This window comes from Manis pentadactyla, chromosome 4 (assembly GCF_030020395.1).
Source record: "Manis pentadactyla isolate mManPen7 chromosome 4, mManPen7.hap1, whole genome shotgun sequence".
NCBI lineage: Eukaryota > Metazoa > Chordata > Mammalia > Pholidota > Manidae > Manis > Manis pentadactyla.
In genome coordinates, this window is record NC_080022.1 from 170,447,407 (window position 1) to 170,463,165 (window position 15,759).

At 53.0% G+C, this 15,759-nt stretch overlaps 3 protein-coding genes across 12 annotated transcripts in view; 1 reads left to right on the top strand and 2 right to left on the bottom strand.

Annotated features, from left to right (window-relative positions):
- DNAJC7 (DnaJ heat shock protein family (Hsp40) member C7) overlaps positions 1-800 on the bottom strand; it is a 25,518-nt gene extending 24,718 nt beyond the window's left edge. The window contains exon 1 of one of the 2 annotated variants that reach the window (XM_036883278.2): positions 649-800. In XM_036883278.2, the coding sequence (XP_036739173.1) occupies positions 649-725 (77 nt within the window). In that variant the 5' untranslated portion in view covers positions 726-800. Of the gene's footprint in view, positions 1-633 lie in introns of both variants that reach the window. The other variant, XM_036883279.2, reaches the window with a different exon arrangement.
- On the top strand, positions 693-7,530 carry NKIRAS2 (NFKB inhibitor interacting Ras like 2). 3 transcript variants are annotated; one of them, XM_057501492.1, is made up of 5 exons: positions 3,157-3,313; positions 4,304-4,412; positions 4,818-4,891; positions 4,989-5,059; positions 5,681-5,735. In XM_057501492.1, exons 2-5 carry the CDS (start codon positions 4,319-4,321, stop codon positions 5,733-5,735), a joined length of 294 nt encoding a protein of 97 aa, XP_057357475.1. In that variant the 5' UTR covers positions 3,157-3,313; positions 4,304-4,318. The 3 variants fall into 3 exon arrangements, with proteins under 3 accessions (XP_057357474.1, XP_057357475.1, XP_036739180.1); XM_057501491.1 differs by lacking the exon at positions 3,157-3,313 and adding an exon at positions 693-780 and having other exon boundaries at positions 4,818-5,059; positions 5,681-7,530; XM_036883285.2 differs by having other exon boundaries at positions 3,158-3,313; positions 4,818-5,059; positions 5,681-7,530.
- Positions 7,469-15,759, bottom strand: part of ZNF385C (zinc finger protein 385C) — a 49,416-nt gene continuing 41,125 nt past the window's right edge. For 3 of the 7 annotated variants that reach the window (XM_036883276.2, XM_036883273.2, XM_036883277.2), the window contains exons 3-9: positions 15,579-15,727; positions 13,642-13,752; positions 12,078-12,243; positions 10,501-10,791; positions 9,764-9,960; positions 9,343-9,453; positions 7,469-8,831 (exon numbers count right to left, since the gene is read on the bottom strand). In XM_036883276.2, coding sequence (XP_036739171.2) covers positions 8,595-8,831; positions 9,343-9,453; positions 9,764-9,960; positions 10,501-10,791; positions 12,078-12,243; positions 13,642-13,752; positions 15,579-15,727 — 1,262 coding nt within the window. In that variant the 3' untranslated portion in view covers positions 7,469-8,594. Of the gene's footprint in view, positions 8,832-9,342; positions 9,454-9,763; positions 9,961-10,500; positions 10,792-11,536; positions 11,658-12,077; positions 12,244-13,641; positions 13,753-15,578; positions 15,728-15,759 lie in introns of all 7 variants that reach the window. The other 4 variants (XM_036883274.2, XM_057501489.1, XM_057501488.1 and 1 more) reach the window with 4 other exon arrangements.

Sequence of the window (15,759 nt, forward strand, 5' to 3'; positions counted from 1 at the left end):
TCCTTGCTGCTTAAGAAAGAACAGTCCTGAGAAGAATGAGATTCTTACTCTGAACGACGGAGGAACAAGTTTGACGTTACAGAGCATGAAAAAGCCCTTCACTCTTCCTTCTCTATCGACTTTGATCAGGGGTAATGGGAGTGTGGGGGGCAACCAGGTCAATAACGGAGATCACACAATCACCTCGGACCCAGACTAATGGTCGCTGGGGCGTTAATTACTGAGAAAAGGGGGTAAAGAAAGCAAGGGCTTTGGAGATGCAAAGTGATGACAGACAACAATGCGCAGAAGTTAAGCTGAGAAGGCTGGGGTCGGGGGCGACATAAGGAGCCGTCACCGTTGCCGCGCCGCCTCCCCCACCCCGCAGCTGACCTCGGAGAGCCCCTCAGAGATCTATAATAAGAACGATCTCTGGGCTGGAGAACAAGGCCGTGCCTCAGCTTCTCCGCCAGGCGGAAGCGGGAGGGGAGGGCTGACCTCCAACAGCGCCCCTTCAGGGGCTCCCTCCGGACTTAACTCAGATGGGGCGGGGGGGTAGCGGAGGGCGGAGCATCTCCTCAACAGCTAAGGGCTATAGCATGGCAGGGACGAGTTTCCCGGAGCCACAGAGCTGAAGCTCGCCCCTTCCACTACCTGCCACCTGGTTACCTCTTCGCTTCTTCGTCGCCCAGCAGCTCTGGCTCAGTCGCCGCCATTACCACATCGCACTCCACGGCAGCCGCCATCTTACCGCCGAGACCAGAGAGCCCGGTGGGCGGCCGGCCGTGAAAAGCACTTCCGGTAGGAGCATCGAGCAGCACCGCGACGCTGCGCCCAGAGGGGATCCCCCGGGCCCGCCTACCAGCGAGCAGCTCCGCTTGGTGCCAGAGCGGCCTCTCGCCCCTGGAGGTCCACAGCGGTTTCCTCGCCGGGGCAGAGGCCCAGGGACTGGTCCTGTGCGTAGGGGGCGCCACTTTACCCGTGGGTCGGAAGTGGGTCGTCTCTCTAGGCCTTGGCTTTCCTCAGTAGTCTGAGAGTCTCGTTGCCACAGCAACTTCCAATCCTTGAGACGCTTCTTAAGGTTCAGGGGAGTCTTGAGTTGGATGGGGACCCAGTGACCCGAGACTCTGGGAAGAAAGCCCTCCCACTACTATCTTCCCAAACTTGCAGTATGCCCACAGCTTCCTCCCGGGAAAGGCAAGAGGAGATACTTTGAGCCCAGTTCCCCCAGCTTTCATCGGCCTCTGGAAGCCCTGCCCAACCAAGCCAGGGGAACGCGGGATGTCTTCACCCCCGCGCCTTTCATCCCCTCTGGATCTCCAAGCACTAACTGATTCATCATCCTAATGACGCTGACCCTTTTATGAGTCCGCTTTTATGTAGGTCGCCTTGGAGTGCCATCTCAGCATTAAGTCTAAGGAGGGGGGTACGGCGCCCCAGACCAGGCCCTGGAGTTTATAGGGCAGCCTGCGGGGTGAGGTCCCCTCTCCGCAGTGTCCCCAGTACTCCCATCCTTTATACAAACTTCCTGCTCAGCACGCTTGTCTTGTCGACTGCAGTACGGAGTGGGAGCTCATAGAGAGCAAGGACACAGCCTAATCATCTTTGTAGTACTTTATTCACCCTAACCAATAGTATTTGTGGACTTGAATTAACTTGTAGTTTTCTGAGGTTAAAATGGGGGCTTGAGGTTAAATTTTTTTAGGTTAAGAGGAACTAAAATAAGGGGGCAAAAGTATTAAAGAGAATCTACTCTCTTCTTCCAGTGAAAGAGTGTGTGCTGTTGTTAGCCCACTTGCATGGCCTTGCCTGTCCCAGTGCCAAGGGAGCAGAAGCCACACCCTCCAGTGGGTAGGGGAGGAAGGTTGGAAGAGGATGGGGTCGTAAGAGAGAGATCATTCATCTGACCAATCATTCAGTAGCCCTCTCCAAAGTGCCTACTTCATGCTGGGTTGGAAGGACACAGACTCACAGACCACCCACTCTCCCTGCCAATGGCTCACAGTCTGATGCAGGAGGCAAAGGTGCTTTGACCTTCTTCCCACTTTGTGTTTTCTGCATCTAAGCAACTCATTTATTCCCTCAGCTTTAACTTTATCTATAGATGGCTTTCAATTCTGTTGATATCTCCAACCTAAAACTCTCCTCTGAGTCGCACATCTGTATATCCAACTATATACTGGATATATCTTGAATGTTTCACAAATCCCTAAGACTTAACATATTTGAAATTAACTTGTCATGCTCTCCCCACTCCTCAAAAGCAGAAAAAACAAATGCCATGCTTGATTCTCTTTTCCTGAATTCCTCATCTTGTTGAATGGATTCACCATTCACCTGGTCACAAAATGAGAAAGATGGGCTACATCATGAATTCCTTCTTTCTTACTCCTGACTTCCTGTGTCACCAAGTCTTGTTGAATCTTCTACCAATGTCTCCCAAATCTATCTCTTTTGCATCCAAGTTCAGTCTCTCATCACTTTTTACAAACTTGGAATACTACCATATTCATTTCATCTCTCTCGTTTTCAATCCTCTGCCACAGTGACGTGCTTAAAAGCGAAAACGATTATTTCACGTCACTGGCATAAAACGTATCCATGGCTTTCCACTGCTGTTAGGATATAGTTTGAACTCTTTGGCCTGTCATACTAGGCCGTTGATTATTTGTCTCCTTTCTACCATCAATACCGACCCCAAATAACTTGTAGTACCAGAAAATGCCGCGACAGTTGCCATGATTCCTCCACTCTTTCCTCCCACCCCCTTCAAAGATGACCTCTTCCAGGAAGGTCTCTGTGATGCCCACTGCCCCAAGTTAAATGCCCCTTTGCTGTGCTCCCAGAGCACCTCTGTGGTAGTTCTTACCATGTTGTACTGTAATTCTTGGTTTGGATGTCTAGCTCCTCTACCCTAATTCGTCCACTTTTTCTCACCGCGTGGTCCTCTACCTGGCACAGAGTGGGTGCTCAGAAGACATCTGATGAATAAACGATTGATAAACGAAATGTTACTGTACTACGGTGGCCTTTAGAGAAAGAACATTTTGGCATCAGAGACACCAGTACAGCACCGGGCGTCCGGCAGCCTAGAACCTCGTACTCCGGCCCACGAGTCCATCGATTTCCCTGCAAGCCGCTGGGGGGCGCTGAGCGGCCGGCGCCCGCTCTCCGCGGCCGGAATTCGTTTTGCTGGCCGGAAGCTGCGGGGCGGGGCCAGACGGAGCCTGGCTGGATCCGGGACGAGATTGCGTCCTTGCGGCTGTGCTGCTCCGCCCCTGGTCCCCGCGCGCCTCCAGGGGCTTGGCCCGCAGTGCTGCGAGGGGCCCGGGAGGTACGGAGCTGGGAGGCCGGGATCCGGGCCGCCTTAGGTGGCAGGTCTCTGCCGCCCGTTCCCTCTGGGGCCCTTTCGTGGGGAGAGCTGTGGCGGATGCACCTTGGGCAGTCCAGTCCCTCTTGGGGTCTCCCTTAGTTTCAGGGCTCACTCTCCTGTGGGGCCCCTTGGATGAGAGGGTTCTGTATCAGGAGTTTCCTCTGCGGAGGGTTCTGTTTGGGGCTCCTTTTGGACGTGATCTCTGTTCTCTGGGGAAATCTTTGCCTAGGGCTCCTGGGAAACCTGTTTGGGATCCCTTTGAGGAGAGCTCTGTCTGGGATCTCTTCGTTCAGAGAAGGGCTTTCTCTGTCAGCTTTTGCTGCCCTGTCACTCCAAGAGCAGCAAACATTTTCTCCTTTCCAAAGCCTTTTCTCCCTAGATTCCTTCACTTCTTTCTTTCCTGATGTTTTTCATCTTAGCTATGAACTTGACTGGGAATTAGAAGGGGTTGATTTGTGTCCACATAAGCCTTTCAGGAAAGCAAAATATCCTCACTTGCTTACCGCCCACCCGCCTCCCCAGGAAGGTTGGCCTAAGATAGATCTACACAAAATAATATTCCTGTTTATTTCTCCATGGGGTCATGGTTAAAGAGAGGAAGCTGAGCCGGAGCTCCCTTCAACAACTGGTCCTCCACATCTGTGCACAGAAAGGAACCTGACCGGGGGGTTCCTTTAAATCAGTGACTGACTTATGCCTTCATGATAACATTTACTGAGTACCTGTTCTGTGACAGTTGCCGGCCATGTATTGGGAATAACAAAGAGGGATAAGATACAGCTCACTGTCCAGTAATGGACATAGACACATCACCTCAATATAGCCTGATTACTGTAGGGGACAGCGCTGAATCCCCGAGGCTGTGCTTTCATTCAGAACTTGGGCTCTCAGTTAATGGCAGCTTTGCCCTCTTTTGATTCCCACCTCACCCAGTGTGCTTCTGTTCTTCAGGGTTGGAGCCTGAGCATGGGGAAGAGCTGCAAGGTGGTCGTGTGCGGCCAGGCATCTGTGGGCAAAACTTCAATCCTGGAACAGCTTTTGTATGGGAACCATGTAGTGGGTGAGTGTTTTTGGGGGTGGGGGCATAGTGGAAGAAGTTGAGTAAGGACTATGATTTGATCTCAACATAAAAAGGCTGAAAGCTGGCCATTCATGTCCCAAATGAGTAAAATCTATATCATAATCCCAACCTTACCACATTGAAGATATCTGGAGAGAAAACCCAGTTGCGAGATAGGAAAACCTTCCAAGTCACACGTTTGTTTAGCCTGGTGATTAGCATGAGATTAATGTCTGTTCCCCAAATCATTGCAGTCCCGTCAGATTGTCAGTCTCTGGCCTTCTCTCCTGAGCCCTCACACTCCTTGCTTTCCTTGTCTGGTTAGCCTGTTAGGATATATTCAGTCCTTCATGTTTGACATCTCCATCCTCCCTACAAATAAGTTTTCTCCTCATTTTGACCTAGGTTCTGAGATGATTGAGACACAGGAGGACATCTACGTGGGCTCCATTGAGACCGACCGGGGGGTGCGGGAACAGGTGCGTTTCTACGACACCCGGGGGCTCCGAGACGGGGCGGAGCTGCCCCGGCACTGCTTCTCCTGCACTGATGGTTACGTCCTGGTCTACAGCACAGACAGCCGTGAGTCCTTTCAGCGCGTGGAACTGCTCAAGAAGGAGATTGACAAATCCAAAGATAAGAAGGAGGTGTGTGGGGGGGACCCTAGTGGTAAGAGAGTGTGGGCCTTGGGCTGGCTTGGGGAGGCCTGGCATGGCTGCTTTTCCTTCATTTGCCAGAAGGTGGGTTAGGAGCCGGAGTGGGGATGGAGGCAATTGGAGGGTATCTTTACCTGTAGCAGTTGCCATATGTTGAGGCAGCTCAACCAAAGAGGCTTGTCTTCATTTGTAGAGGTCCCTGACTTAATGCGTGAAGCCCCCCACTAGTCTTCTGTGATAACGGTTCTGTGCCCTTAGCTGTGAAGGCCCTTCTATTTGCAAATCCTCCTTTAAGCAACAGGCATTCTGGGAGTGCTTCATCACCAGTTGTTTAGCTAGAATGTAACTGCTAATGGGTGGGTAAGGATGATGCGAGGCTTGTAGTGGAACTCGCAGAGAGAGGGCTAGATGGAGGCCAGGACTTGAGCAGAGGAAGGAGAGGAGCGCCCCGTCTCCCTGTCCCTACTCCATGGTTTCTGATATAGGAAGCGGTGAGACATCAGCCATTGAGACTTTCCTTCTCCCAGGACTCTTAGAGGGTTGCCAGCCCTCATACCCATTCTGGAGGTCCACTGTACATCCACAGGCCTCTACTCTGTCCCTCTTCCCTAGGTCACCATCGTGGTCCTCGGTAACAAGTGTGACCTGCAGGAGCAGCGGCGTGTAGACCCAGATGTGGCTCAGCATTGGGCCAAGTCAGAGAAGGTGAAGCTCTGGGAGGTGTCGGTGGCTGACCGCCGCTCTCTGCTAGAGCCCTTCATCTACCTGGCCAGCAAGATGACCCAGCCTCAGAGCAAGTCTGCCTTCCCCCTCAGCCGCAAGAACAAGGGCAGTGGCTCCTTGGATGGCTGAAGAGCTGCCACGCCTTCTTCACCTTCCCAGCCCCATTCCAGTTTCTGGGGCTCTGGTAGAGGCTGGGTGGTGGTGGAGTGGGGTAGGGGAAGCTGTCCTTCCCAGTCAGTGGGGGAACCCGCTCTGGGCCAGGCAGCTGGGATGTCCTAGGCTCAAGTCACTTTTGCTTCCTCCCAACTCTGGGAAATGCAAATAGTCTAGGTTAGCGCCCCAAGCCCACCTGTCCCAGCTATGTATCTGCCCTGCTGTGATCTGGGGCCGTTGTGGGTCAGCATCCCTTCCCCATGCCCTGGACAGGAAACAGAACTGCCATGCAGAAGTGCCCAGTCTCGAGTCCGGTTCCTATCACGGGTCCTGTGCCTCTGGGTTTCCTGTCAATCTCATACACACACACACACACACAGCACCTTCAGAGAAGCCCTGCTGTGATCTGGGGCCGTTGTGGGTCAGCATCCCTTCCCCATGCCCTGGACAGGAAGCAGAACTGCCATGCCGAAGTGCCCAGTCTCGAGTCCAGTTCCTGTCACGCGTCCTGTGCCTCTAGGTTTCCTGTCAATCTCATACACACACACACACACACACACATGCACACACGCACACACCTTCAGAGAAAGGGCACCCCGGTGTTGTGTACATGTGTGCACATGGGCAAGTGTGCGTGCTGGTGTCTGGTGCCTCATCCAACACCCTGATCTTCCTCCTGTCCTTTCCTTGGCTGGAAGAAGCTAGCCTCCTGTGAAGTGTAATATTCTGTGTTAACTCTTCTCCCAATTATTTTGCTTCCTCCTCCTCAGGGAGCATGTGGCCCTCATTGGTTGAGGTGGAATGGAATGATGGCTGGGCTGGAAGCCACCAGCTAGCTTTGCGACCCTGCAAGGCGTTTCTCCTCTCTGAGCTTCAGTGTTCTCACCTGTAAGGTGACGGAAGTTGCTTAGATGGTCTTCTAGATCCTCTCCAGCCTTAAGATTTTATGTCTGTGGCTCCAGACCAGCTGCCCCTGTACCCTGTGCTGCTCCGTATTCAAGGTGCTATGCCTACCGGCCCTGGAGGCTGAGACACTGCTCTCCCCAGACCACCAGGGGGCAGGATTACACTACCCATCTAGTCACCAGAGCTGCCACTCAGTACCCAGTGGGACCTCATGCCTGTGGGGACTGGTCTTCACCCCTTTCTATGGTTTGCAGCTAGTAGCTGGACTTCTTTTTATAAGTTCCCTGGGTTTGTGTGCCCGCTGCCATGGTGAAGGCTGGACAAGGTGCTCCTCTAGCCCTTCTTACCTCAGATGCCTGACCAACAAGGCAAACCAGGAGCAGCTTCTCAGCTAACAAATCTTTTGGGGCTCAGAAGGGTGTTTACACTTTAAACATGTTATGAAGTGAGCTTGTAACCCATGTTATCAAGTGAGTTGTAATCCACAACTTCCTGTGCTTACTTCATGCTTCTAAGGTGCACACCTAGCATAGCATAGGTGCGCCCTCCTCCCCAAGGTGTGAGAAGTGAGCACCAGGGACCCAGGGCTGGGCAAGTCGTAGTAGGGCATTTACAGGCTTGGGCTTAAGATTCATTTATTGATGCGCTGGGTACAATAAAACCATAACTTTTATCAAAGAGTTTCCCTGCCCTCCCCCCTTTTGTTCTCCCATTGGAATTATCTAAAAAACAAGATGCAGGCGAATACTGGCAAAGTCCCATGTTATGGGGGGCAGGCTGGAGTGGCATGGAGGTTGTGACAGTAACTTTACATGAAAATGGGTCTTGAGAGTATCAGACTGGATCCCAACACTCAGCTTCCCTGTTAGGGGGCTTGGGTGCTGGCTGAGAGGAAGGGAAGCTGCAATTAGTGCTGGGGCCCAGTTTGGGGTGGGGAGTTGGAGGGGAAAGCTCTGCATTTGGGAGCCTGGGAGGTTCAGTGTTAGCTGGGGTCCATAATCTGAGGGACGGCCAGTGCCCTCCCCCGCTAAGAGCTAGAGTTCAGGAGGCATCAAAGATGAAGAGGGGAGAGCTCGTGTGGGCTGGGTCACCTCCATTAGAACTGCCTGGCTGGAACATCCCCCTCGCCTGCTCCTATCCTGGCCTCAGCCCAGCAGGGCAGCTGAAGCCCCTAAAAGCTTTCAGCCCCACTTCAGCATGGCTTCATTTCTCCGCAGTCTCCCACCACACCCCCGTGGTCACCTTGTCCAAATAGCCTTGAACCCATTCCAGCTTGAGACCCCATCCCTCATCTCCAGTGATTCTGTGAAGAATCTAGTGAGCAGGGATGACTTCCAGCCCAGCACAAGGTTACCCAGGCCAAAGTTAAGATTTCTAGGGTCTATTGTCAAGTGGGCTGAGAGCACCATGGGGCTGGTATGAGGATTTTGCATAAATCTTTGGGATTTCTCAGTTTGCTCCTTGGAGGTCAGGCTATGGAATGGTGGGGAGCCCAGGACTAGCCCTGGAAGAAGGGAAAGGAGGGTGGGTATGGGTGGTCCTTGGGCCAGGAGGAGCATTAGTGGAATGCTCAGTACAGACTGAGTGAAGGGCAGCTGCCCTAAAAACTAGCCCAGCTCTTACTAGATTGGGCAGGACCCCCCAGGCTGTAAAAGGCTTTCCTGTGTGGGATGGAGGAAACCGAGACATCTGGGGAGGAGGGGAGAACAGCTGCTGGAAAATAAGCCCTGGTCTCCCCAGGAGGCTAATAGGGGGCAAAGACAATGGGTCCTGTGGCCGGGCGGACAGCTCCTGCTGGGGTGCGAAACAAAGCTGGGCCCAGGATGGGAGCTGGGAAGAGGGTGGTGGCTGTTGCGGGAGCAGGCCGGAGGGCCAGGGGCCCTGGCAGGGCACAGATAGCCGCGGCTGCAGCAGGGATCGGGCTGGGCAGGATGCGTGCTGCCAGTGCCTTGGTGAGGTGCTTCTGCAAGGCCAGTTTAGACTGCAAAGGAGAGAGAGGGATGGACCCGGTCTCTGACCTTGGGAAAATGCCACCCCCCTCCCGGGGCCCCCTCATTGGGCTTTTTGTTGCAGGAAAAATGTGCCTTTTAGGATTCCAAACCTAAATCCTCTTCCCTTACCACCCCAAAAATTCATTCCAAAGGGCTTTCTCCACCACCTGTCTTTCTGCCCAGAAGGAGGAGAATCTTAGGTTGGGCAAAGGGAGGAGACTGTGGTGGTTGGTGGGCAGGGATAGAGATGGTATCTAGGAGGTGCATGCCCACCCCTTGCTCTTGCCCCTGAGATTACTAGCTAGGCCCACCTCCCCGGAAATTCCTCGGGACAGATCACAAGACAGCCGAAACCCAAGCCCAGCTTGCTCCCGGCCCAGGCAGCCTTGACGGGGAGGTGGCTTCCTTCCTGTCCCGTGCCCAGCCCCCAGTTGGCCCTCCCTTGCAGCCTCCCCTCCCCTCCTGACCCGGGTCCCAGCTCTGTTGCCTGGAGACAGATACCTTGAGAATACTCACAGCCAGCGCTGCGTGCTTCTGCAGCTTGCTGTGCTGGCTGGAGGGCTTGGGGGGCTTCCCAGCCAGGCGGTCTTTGTGCCTCCTGCTGCTCAGGTGCTGATGGATGGACAGACACACAGAGACTGGGAACAAGATGAGGAAGCCGGGACCCCAAACTACTCCATCATCCTTGACTAGCTCACCCTTCCTCTACCCATCATTCACACACTGAAGGCATGTTTACTAGGTATCAGCCTGGAGTGGCCCTGGAAGGGGAGGCAGGAGTTGGCCTTTGCCCTCTAGGAGCCCACTGTCCCTTTAACCTTGCTCCTTTTCCTCCACCCACACCCTCTCCTCGGGCTCCCTACTCCAGACCAGCTGTGGTCCCACCCCTGCTCCAATCACAATCCCAGCCTCACTTCCCCACCTGCTTGAGCTGGGTCTCTGAATTGACCTGGAGCTGACAGAGAGCACAGTGGAAAGCAGGGCTGGGCCCCTGCCGGCCCCCCCGGGCCCCGGCTACTCTCTTGGCCTTGTGTCCAGCTCCTCCCCGGGGCACTGGGCGTCCCCTTCCCCTTCGGGGAGTGCCTCTCTGACCTTCCACCATCCACCGGTGCTTGGCTCCTGGAGGGAAGAAAGAAGACAACCTGTCAGCACCTAAAAGGGGCTTCAAGGCCACAGAGAACCCCTCCAAACTAGGTCAATTTGGCTGTCTCTTTAAGTCCCCAGGCTGCTCTGTGCAGACACTGCCCCCCAGCCATGAGACTTCTCTTTCCCATCTCAGCAAGGTCCTCCCAGCCTCTCTCATCCTGCCAGCCTCCCCAAGGAAGGCCTTCTTCATGCAATGTAACTGGTTAGCTTCCTTGTGCCCACATCTCAATCCCTTCCTTCGGGGTCTGACCTAAGGAGAGATGAAGGAGGCGTCTCCTGTTTTCTCTGGAGCGACCCTTCCCTGCTTGCTACCTCAGACTTCTCTGCCCAGTTCTCCCTCCCCAAGCATTAGCAGGAGGACCCTAAATGCCCATCCAATCAAAACTGAGCACAGTGCCTCTGTCACCAAGCCCTTGAGCAAAGTACCCACCAATTCCAGTCTGTGCACATCTGGTGCCCAGAAATTCCCCTGCCCTCTCCTCCCTGGACTCCAGCTGGTAGCGGCACACTGACCTGTGTTGTGAGCCTGAAGTTGGGAGGCAGAGTTCACTGTCACCTTACATGTGGGGCAGTAGAGGCACCCCTTCTCGCTCCTGCCTTCCCCACTCACACCACTGCTCACAGCAGCTGCAGTGGACTCAGACCCTGGCACCTCTCTCCCAGGCTCTGGGGAGCAGGGTGGGCAGGAGGTAGAAGAGGAAGAGGAGGCAGCATCCAAGACGTCTGAGTGAGCCGGCTCCCTGGACACGGGGTCTGGAGTCAGTGGTGGCTGGAGTGGGGGGCCAGAGGGTGGAGCTACAGCAGCTGTTGGGGAGATGGAAGGGACCTGGTAAGCGTGTGAGGCCCAAGATGATCCTCAGGACTATGATTTTAAGCACGGACAAATTGGTGGTGGCCTGGCAGAGTGAGAGGGTCCCTGGTATAGGGATAACCAACACTGAATTCCAGACTCCACACTCCCACCAATTCACGGACAGGCTTGGGTCTCTTTGGGCCTCAGTTTCCCCATCTGAAATCATGAAGTTGTACAAAGGGATCTCAGAAAGCTCTCACAGCCCTGAGAATCTACAGTTATTAGCTAATTGTTAGTAAGTGGAAGTCACCAAAAAGAGGTACTGGAATAGTCATAGAGCATTCTTCATAATTGTATAAAAATGGAAACTGTCCAAATGTCCATCAACAGGAGAATAGATTTTTTTAAGAAGAGTTGTATGGTCATGCACGGGAGCATTACACAGCAATAAAAAAAAAAGAACAGCCTACAGCTACATGCAACAGTGTGGAAGAAGCCAGACACAAACACCTACATACTCTGTGATTCACCAAAGCCAGATGAAACTGATTAATGGGAAGAAAAGTCAGGATTATAGTTACCATGGGTGGGGGTGGGGTGTAGGTAGTTGAACAGTGTCCCCCACACCCGAATTCATGTCCATCTGGCCCCCTAGAATGAGATCTTATTTGGAAATAGGATCTTTGCAGATGTAATTAGTCAAGATATGATCATGCTGGATCGGGTGGGTACTAATCCAGTGACTGGTGTCCTTACAAGAAGGCCATGTGCAGACACGGATACAGGGCCGAACGTGATGTGAAGACAGAGGCAGAGGTTGGAGCCATGCATCTCTACAAGCCAAGGAGCACCAAGGATTGCCAGCAACCACCACCAGCTAGAAGAGAGGCATGGGGGGACAGATCCTCTGAGCCCACCTCAGCAGGAAGAAACCAACCCTGCTGGCACCTTGATCTCAAACTTCTGATCCATGGAACTGTGAGAAAATGCATTTGTTGTTTTTGGCCACCCCATTGGTGGTCATCCATTTCAGCAGCCCAAGAAGCTAGCACAGCAAGGGAGTGACGGGAGGGCGCCCAAAGAGCCTTTCTGGAGTGCCTGTGCAGGCACTGGGGTATTTCTGGCTCTCGATACGGTATTCAGACTGGGAAAATCCACTGAGCTCTGCTTGTGACTCGTGCCTTTTTCTGTGTGGAAAGAATATTCTAACACAAACAAAAAATAACTAGAAATCTCTCAACCTCTTGTCAGAGACCAGATTTGGAGTGAGGAGTGGGGAGAGTAGTTCAGGACCGACCTTTGTGCTGTGGCTCTCCAGGGGCGCCACTGGCTGAAGTTGGGGTTGGGGACATCAGTACCCTGTCCCGGGCCAGGGTCTGCAGTTTCTGCTTGCTCTTGGCAGCTTCAACAGCCTTGAGTTTTCTGGCATGTTTGTGGCCTTTGTAATGTGCTTCAGCCTGGTTCTGGGGAGGGGAGGGCCTGAGGTCACCACTCCTTTGCTGAGTCCACACTTCCCACACATGAGCTGGTGCTGAGCAGGGGGCAGGGCAGAGGGAGCAGGACTCTGGTGACACGAGGGCCGAATCCTTGTCATTGCCATTTGGGTGGCATGTGTGTGGCCCTGAGGTTTACAGATTGCATTCTTATACATAAGCTCCCAGGCAAGCAACCTCACCTTCAAATTCTGACTCAGCCACTTAGTAGCTGTGCATCGTTGGGAAAGTAACCTCACCTCTCTGAGCCTGTTTCTTCATTTGTAAACTCTGTGATGATAATACTGACTTCCCAGGGTTGTGAGAATTACAATGAAAACATAAATGACAAGGGCTTAGTATATATGGTAGGTGCTCAAAGAATGTTAGCTGCCAAGTTTATAAATGCATGAATGGAGAAAACAGAGCAGTCTTCACACTTTGGGGTATATGTACCCCAGAAAGGCATTCAGCCCTCCATTCATTTTTTTTTCAGCAAATAGTTATTCAGCATTTGCTATTTGCCAGGCCCTATGACAGGGGCCTGGTATGAAGAAGACACAGTCCCTCCCTCAGAGTGAACTCCCCCTGTCCACTTCTCCACGACTTGTGAAACCTGAAAGCCAGAGGGGACTCCCAAATCTGGCCTGTTGGTGTCCTCCCTCCTTCAACTAGGGGTTGCAGCTTGGCTTGTCGTTCCCAAACAGGAAAAACAGGACCCTCTGGCTCCTCTCCTGGCCCTTTCACCAGAGCAGGTCAGCTGAGAGCATCTCTCCATGCCTCAGAATTGCCTGAACAGAAGGTTTACCTTCCCTGGGAAGCCAGAATGAGGTTCGTCCACTATCTAGGGGCAGACTGTGGTACAAAGTATATGGGCCTTGGGTTCAAATCCCAGCTCCTCTACTTACCAGCTGTGTGTGGCCTCAGGCAGGTCACTTAACCTCTCTGAGGCTCAGTTTCCTCATCGGAAAAGTGAGGATGATAATGGTGCCTCTACCCATCTCACAGATCAATTATGAGAACTAATTAAGATGATGGGCATGAACATATTCTGTAAACTCTCAGGTGCTTTAAGAACTCAGCTCCAGACCTGGGACCCAGAGTAGGGAAGGGTGATCTGTCTTGCAGAAGTATCCAGAACATAGGAGAGGCACAGGGAGGGAAATGGAGTCCCGGGGGAACTACTGGGGAAGGGGTACAGGAACCTGGAGAGAGGAGAGGATGCAACGGATCAAGGACCAGGAGTGCCTCTTCTGCACCCAGGGATGGAAAATGCAGACCATGGCCCCGTTGACCCCCTCTTCCTCCAGGAAAGACCCTGGAAGCCCAGGGTACAGCCCTCTCCCTACCCAGCCCCCTACCCACCCTGTTTTCACTACTACGTCTCACCGCTGAGTTGAACCTCAGGTGGCAGATGTTACAGGAAATGAAGAGCTTCTTCTTCAGAGGGGAGGGGACACCAAATGTGTGGCTGATGACAGCTTTCTGGACCGGGTCCATCTATGAAGGGGGTGGGAGGGCACAGTAACTCTGGGGTCAGCTTGGGAAGCCGGTAACAGTAAAAAAAAAAAGCCCCAAACTAAAGACCGTCTTGGAGGGCAGTGGTCAACCCACAGGAAGAACTTTCCCATCCTTGTGGATATCAGACACAGAAAAAGAAACAGCCTATTCCCCGGCTGACTTTGTCAACCTGGGCTTCTGCTGGGAGGCAGGGAGATGGCCAGGGTGACCTCCACGATCCTGAGAAACAGAGCCATGTCCTGATGATCACTGTGGCGTCTCTTGCTGCCCCTCTGGTCACTTTTTTCCTCATTCATAAGAATTACAAGTCTTGGGACAGAGAGTTGGAGGCAGGGAAAAGCAGGGAAGGGACAAAGAGTCCCTCTGCTGGGATTTCCTCTCTGTCACCCAGCCTTGTGCTGGACCTGCGGGCTAGGGGAAGTAAGGCTTAGCTCGTCAGCTCCGCCACGGACCACAGGTCCGGACACGGAGAGTGAGAGCCACAGCCGGGGAGGTGGAGGGCCAAGGGGCCAGGTGGCTGTGGGGGCCGGAGGGTTCCCAGTAGGATCATTTATCTGGAATATAATTTGCACTTTTTTCTTTTCCGTGTTTTAAATAATTTTTTCTTCTATCAGACTAAGCTTGTTCCTTTTCTCGGGCTGGCTTGTTGGGCCAAAAGCAGAAGTTGTCTGGGCTCGCTTGTTAAGAGGAACTTTCCAAACCTTCCTGAGAGGAGAGAACAGAAACTGAGAGAAAAGCATTGTTTTCAGAAATTCCCCTGAGGACAAAAGAGGTTCTAACCCTCACAGGTTCACAGCACCCAGGGCTGTGGACGGGCAAGGGACCGGGCTTCAGAGGAAAATGGCCTACAGGGTCCCCAGCGATGAGGACAACAGCAGTGTTACTGGTGAGGAAATCTGTGCCTGAACGGTGCACATGTTAGCAAGCGACAGTGGGGACCAGAGACCCAAGGACCCTCCCTAAATGTGTCAGGACCTCTGTGCAGCCCTGAAGGGTCAGAAGGCAGGGACTCCTCGGCGTGACTGAGGCTGAATTCCCCACCATCTTGTCAGGATGCAATGGGGCTTATCTATGAATCCACTAGAGTTTTCAGAATTAAAAAGAAAGGGGAGCATTTCTCATAGCTCATGTAGTGAAGGAAAATTCATGCTCACACAAATACACACATGGAAATACACAGACTGATATACAGACACACAGCACATAAGCTTGTTACAGGCCATTACAAATTAGAGACACACTCACCTCCATATAAATGGCACCCACAGATAAACTCACAAGCATCCAAATCACGTGGACACACACTCAGAGTTCAGACACCAGACATGTACATAGTTGCCACAAAGGCTCAAAAACACTTCTCAGGTACATAGGCACATCCATTAATTGCACATAATTACCCAGGCACAAAGAATTGTTTACAAATACACACACACACAAATTCACATCTACAAATAACACACAAAGACCTATAGAGACACAAAGTAAAATGGAAAGGTATACCCAAGTGCACACCTCCTCCACAGATCCTCGATGGAAGTCCCCATACAAAAACTCAAGTGAAACCTACAGTCTCTGGGCTCTCCAGGCATGGCAGCTGTTATTAGGAAGGAAGTGACATCACCCTTGTTCCCTGGCCCTAGGGGAGAGCTGAGCCCAGGGATCCCATTTGGGGAGCACCTGTCACTCTTGAGGATGTCTTGCCTAGTTATACCCAGCTCCTGAAAGCCAGCCCCTCTGAGACCACATTCCCTGCCCACCCCCAAGCTTGGCTGCATGCCCCCACCCACCAGCCCAGCCCGTACCGTGCTGAAGTTGGGGAAGAGACTGAGCGGGGTGGCGCCATTGAAGTGGAAGGCGAGCAAGTGCTTGAAGTCCAGCGGGGGCTGCAGAGGCCTGGTGGGCAGGGGCAGGGAGGCCAGCAGGGGGCTGGGGGCACTGGAGGTCGGGCCTGCTGCAGGAGGAAGAAGGGCAGGGTCTGAAGTG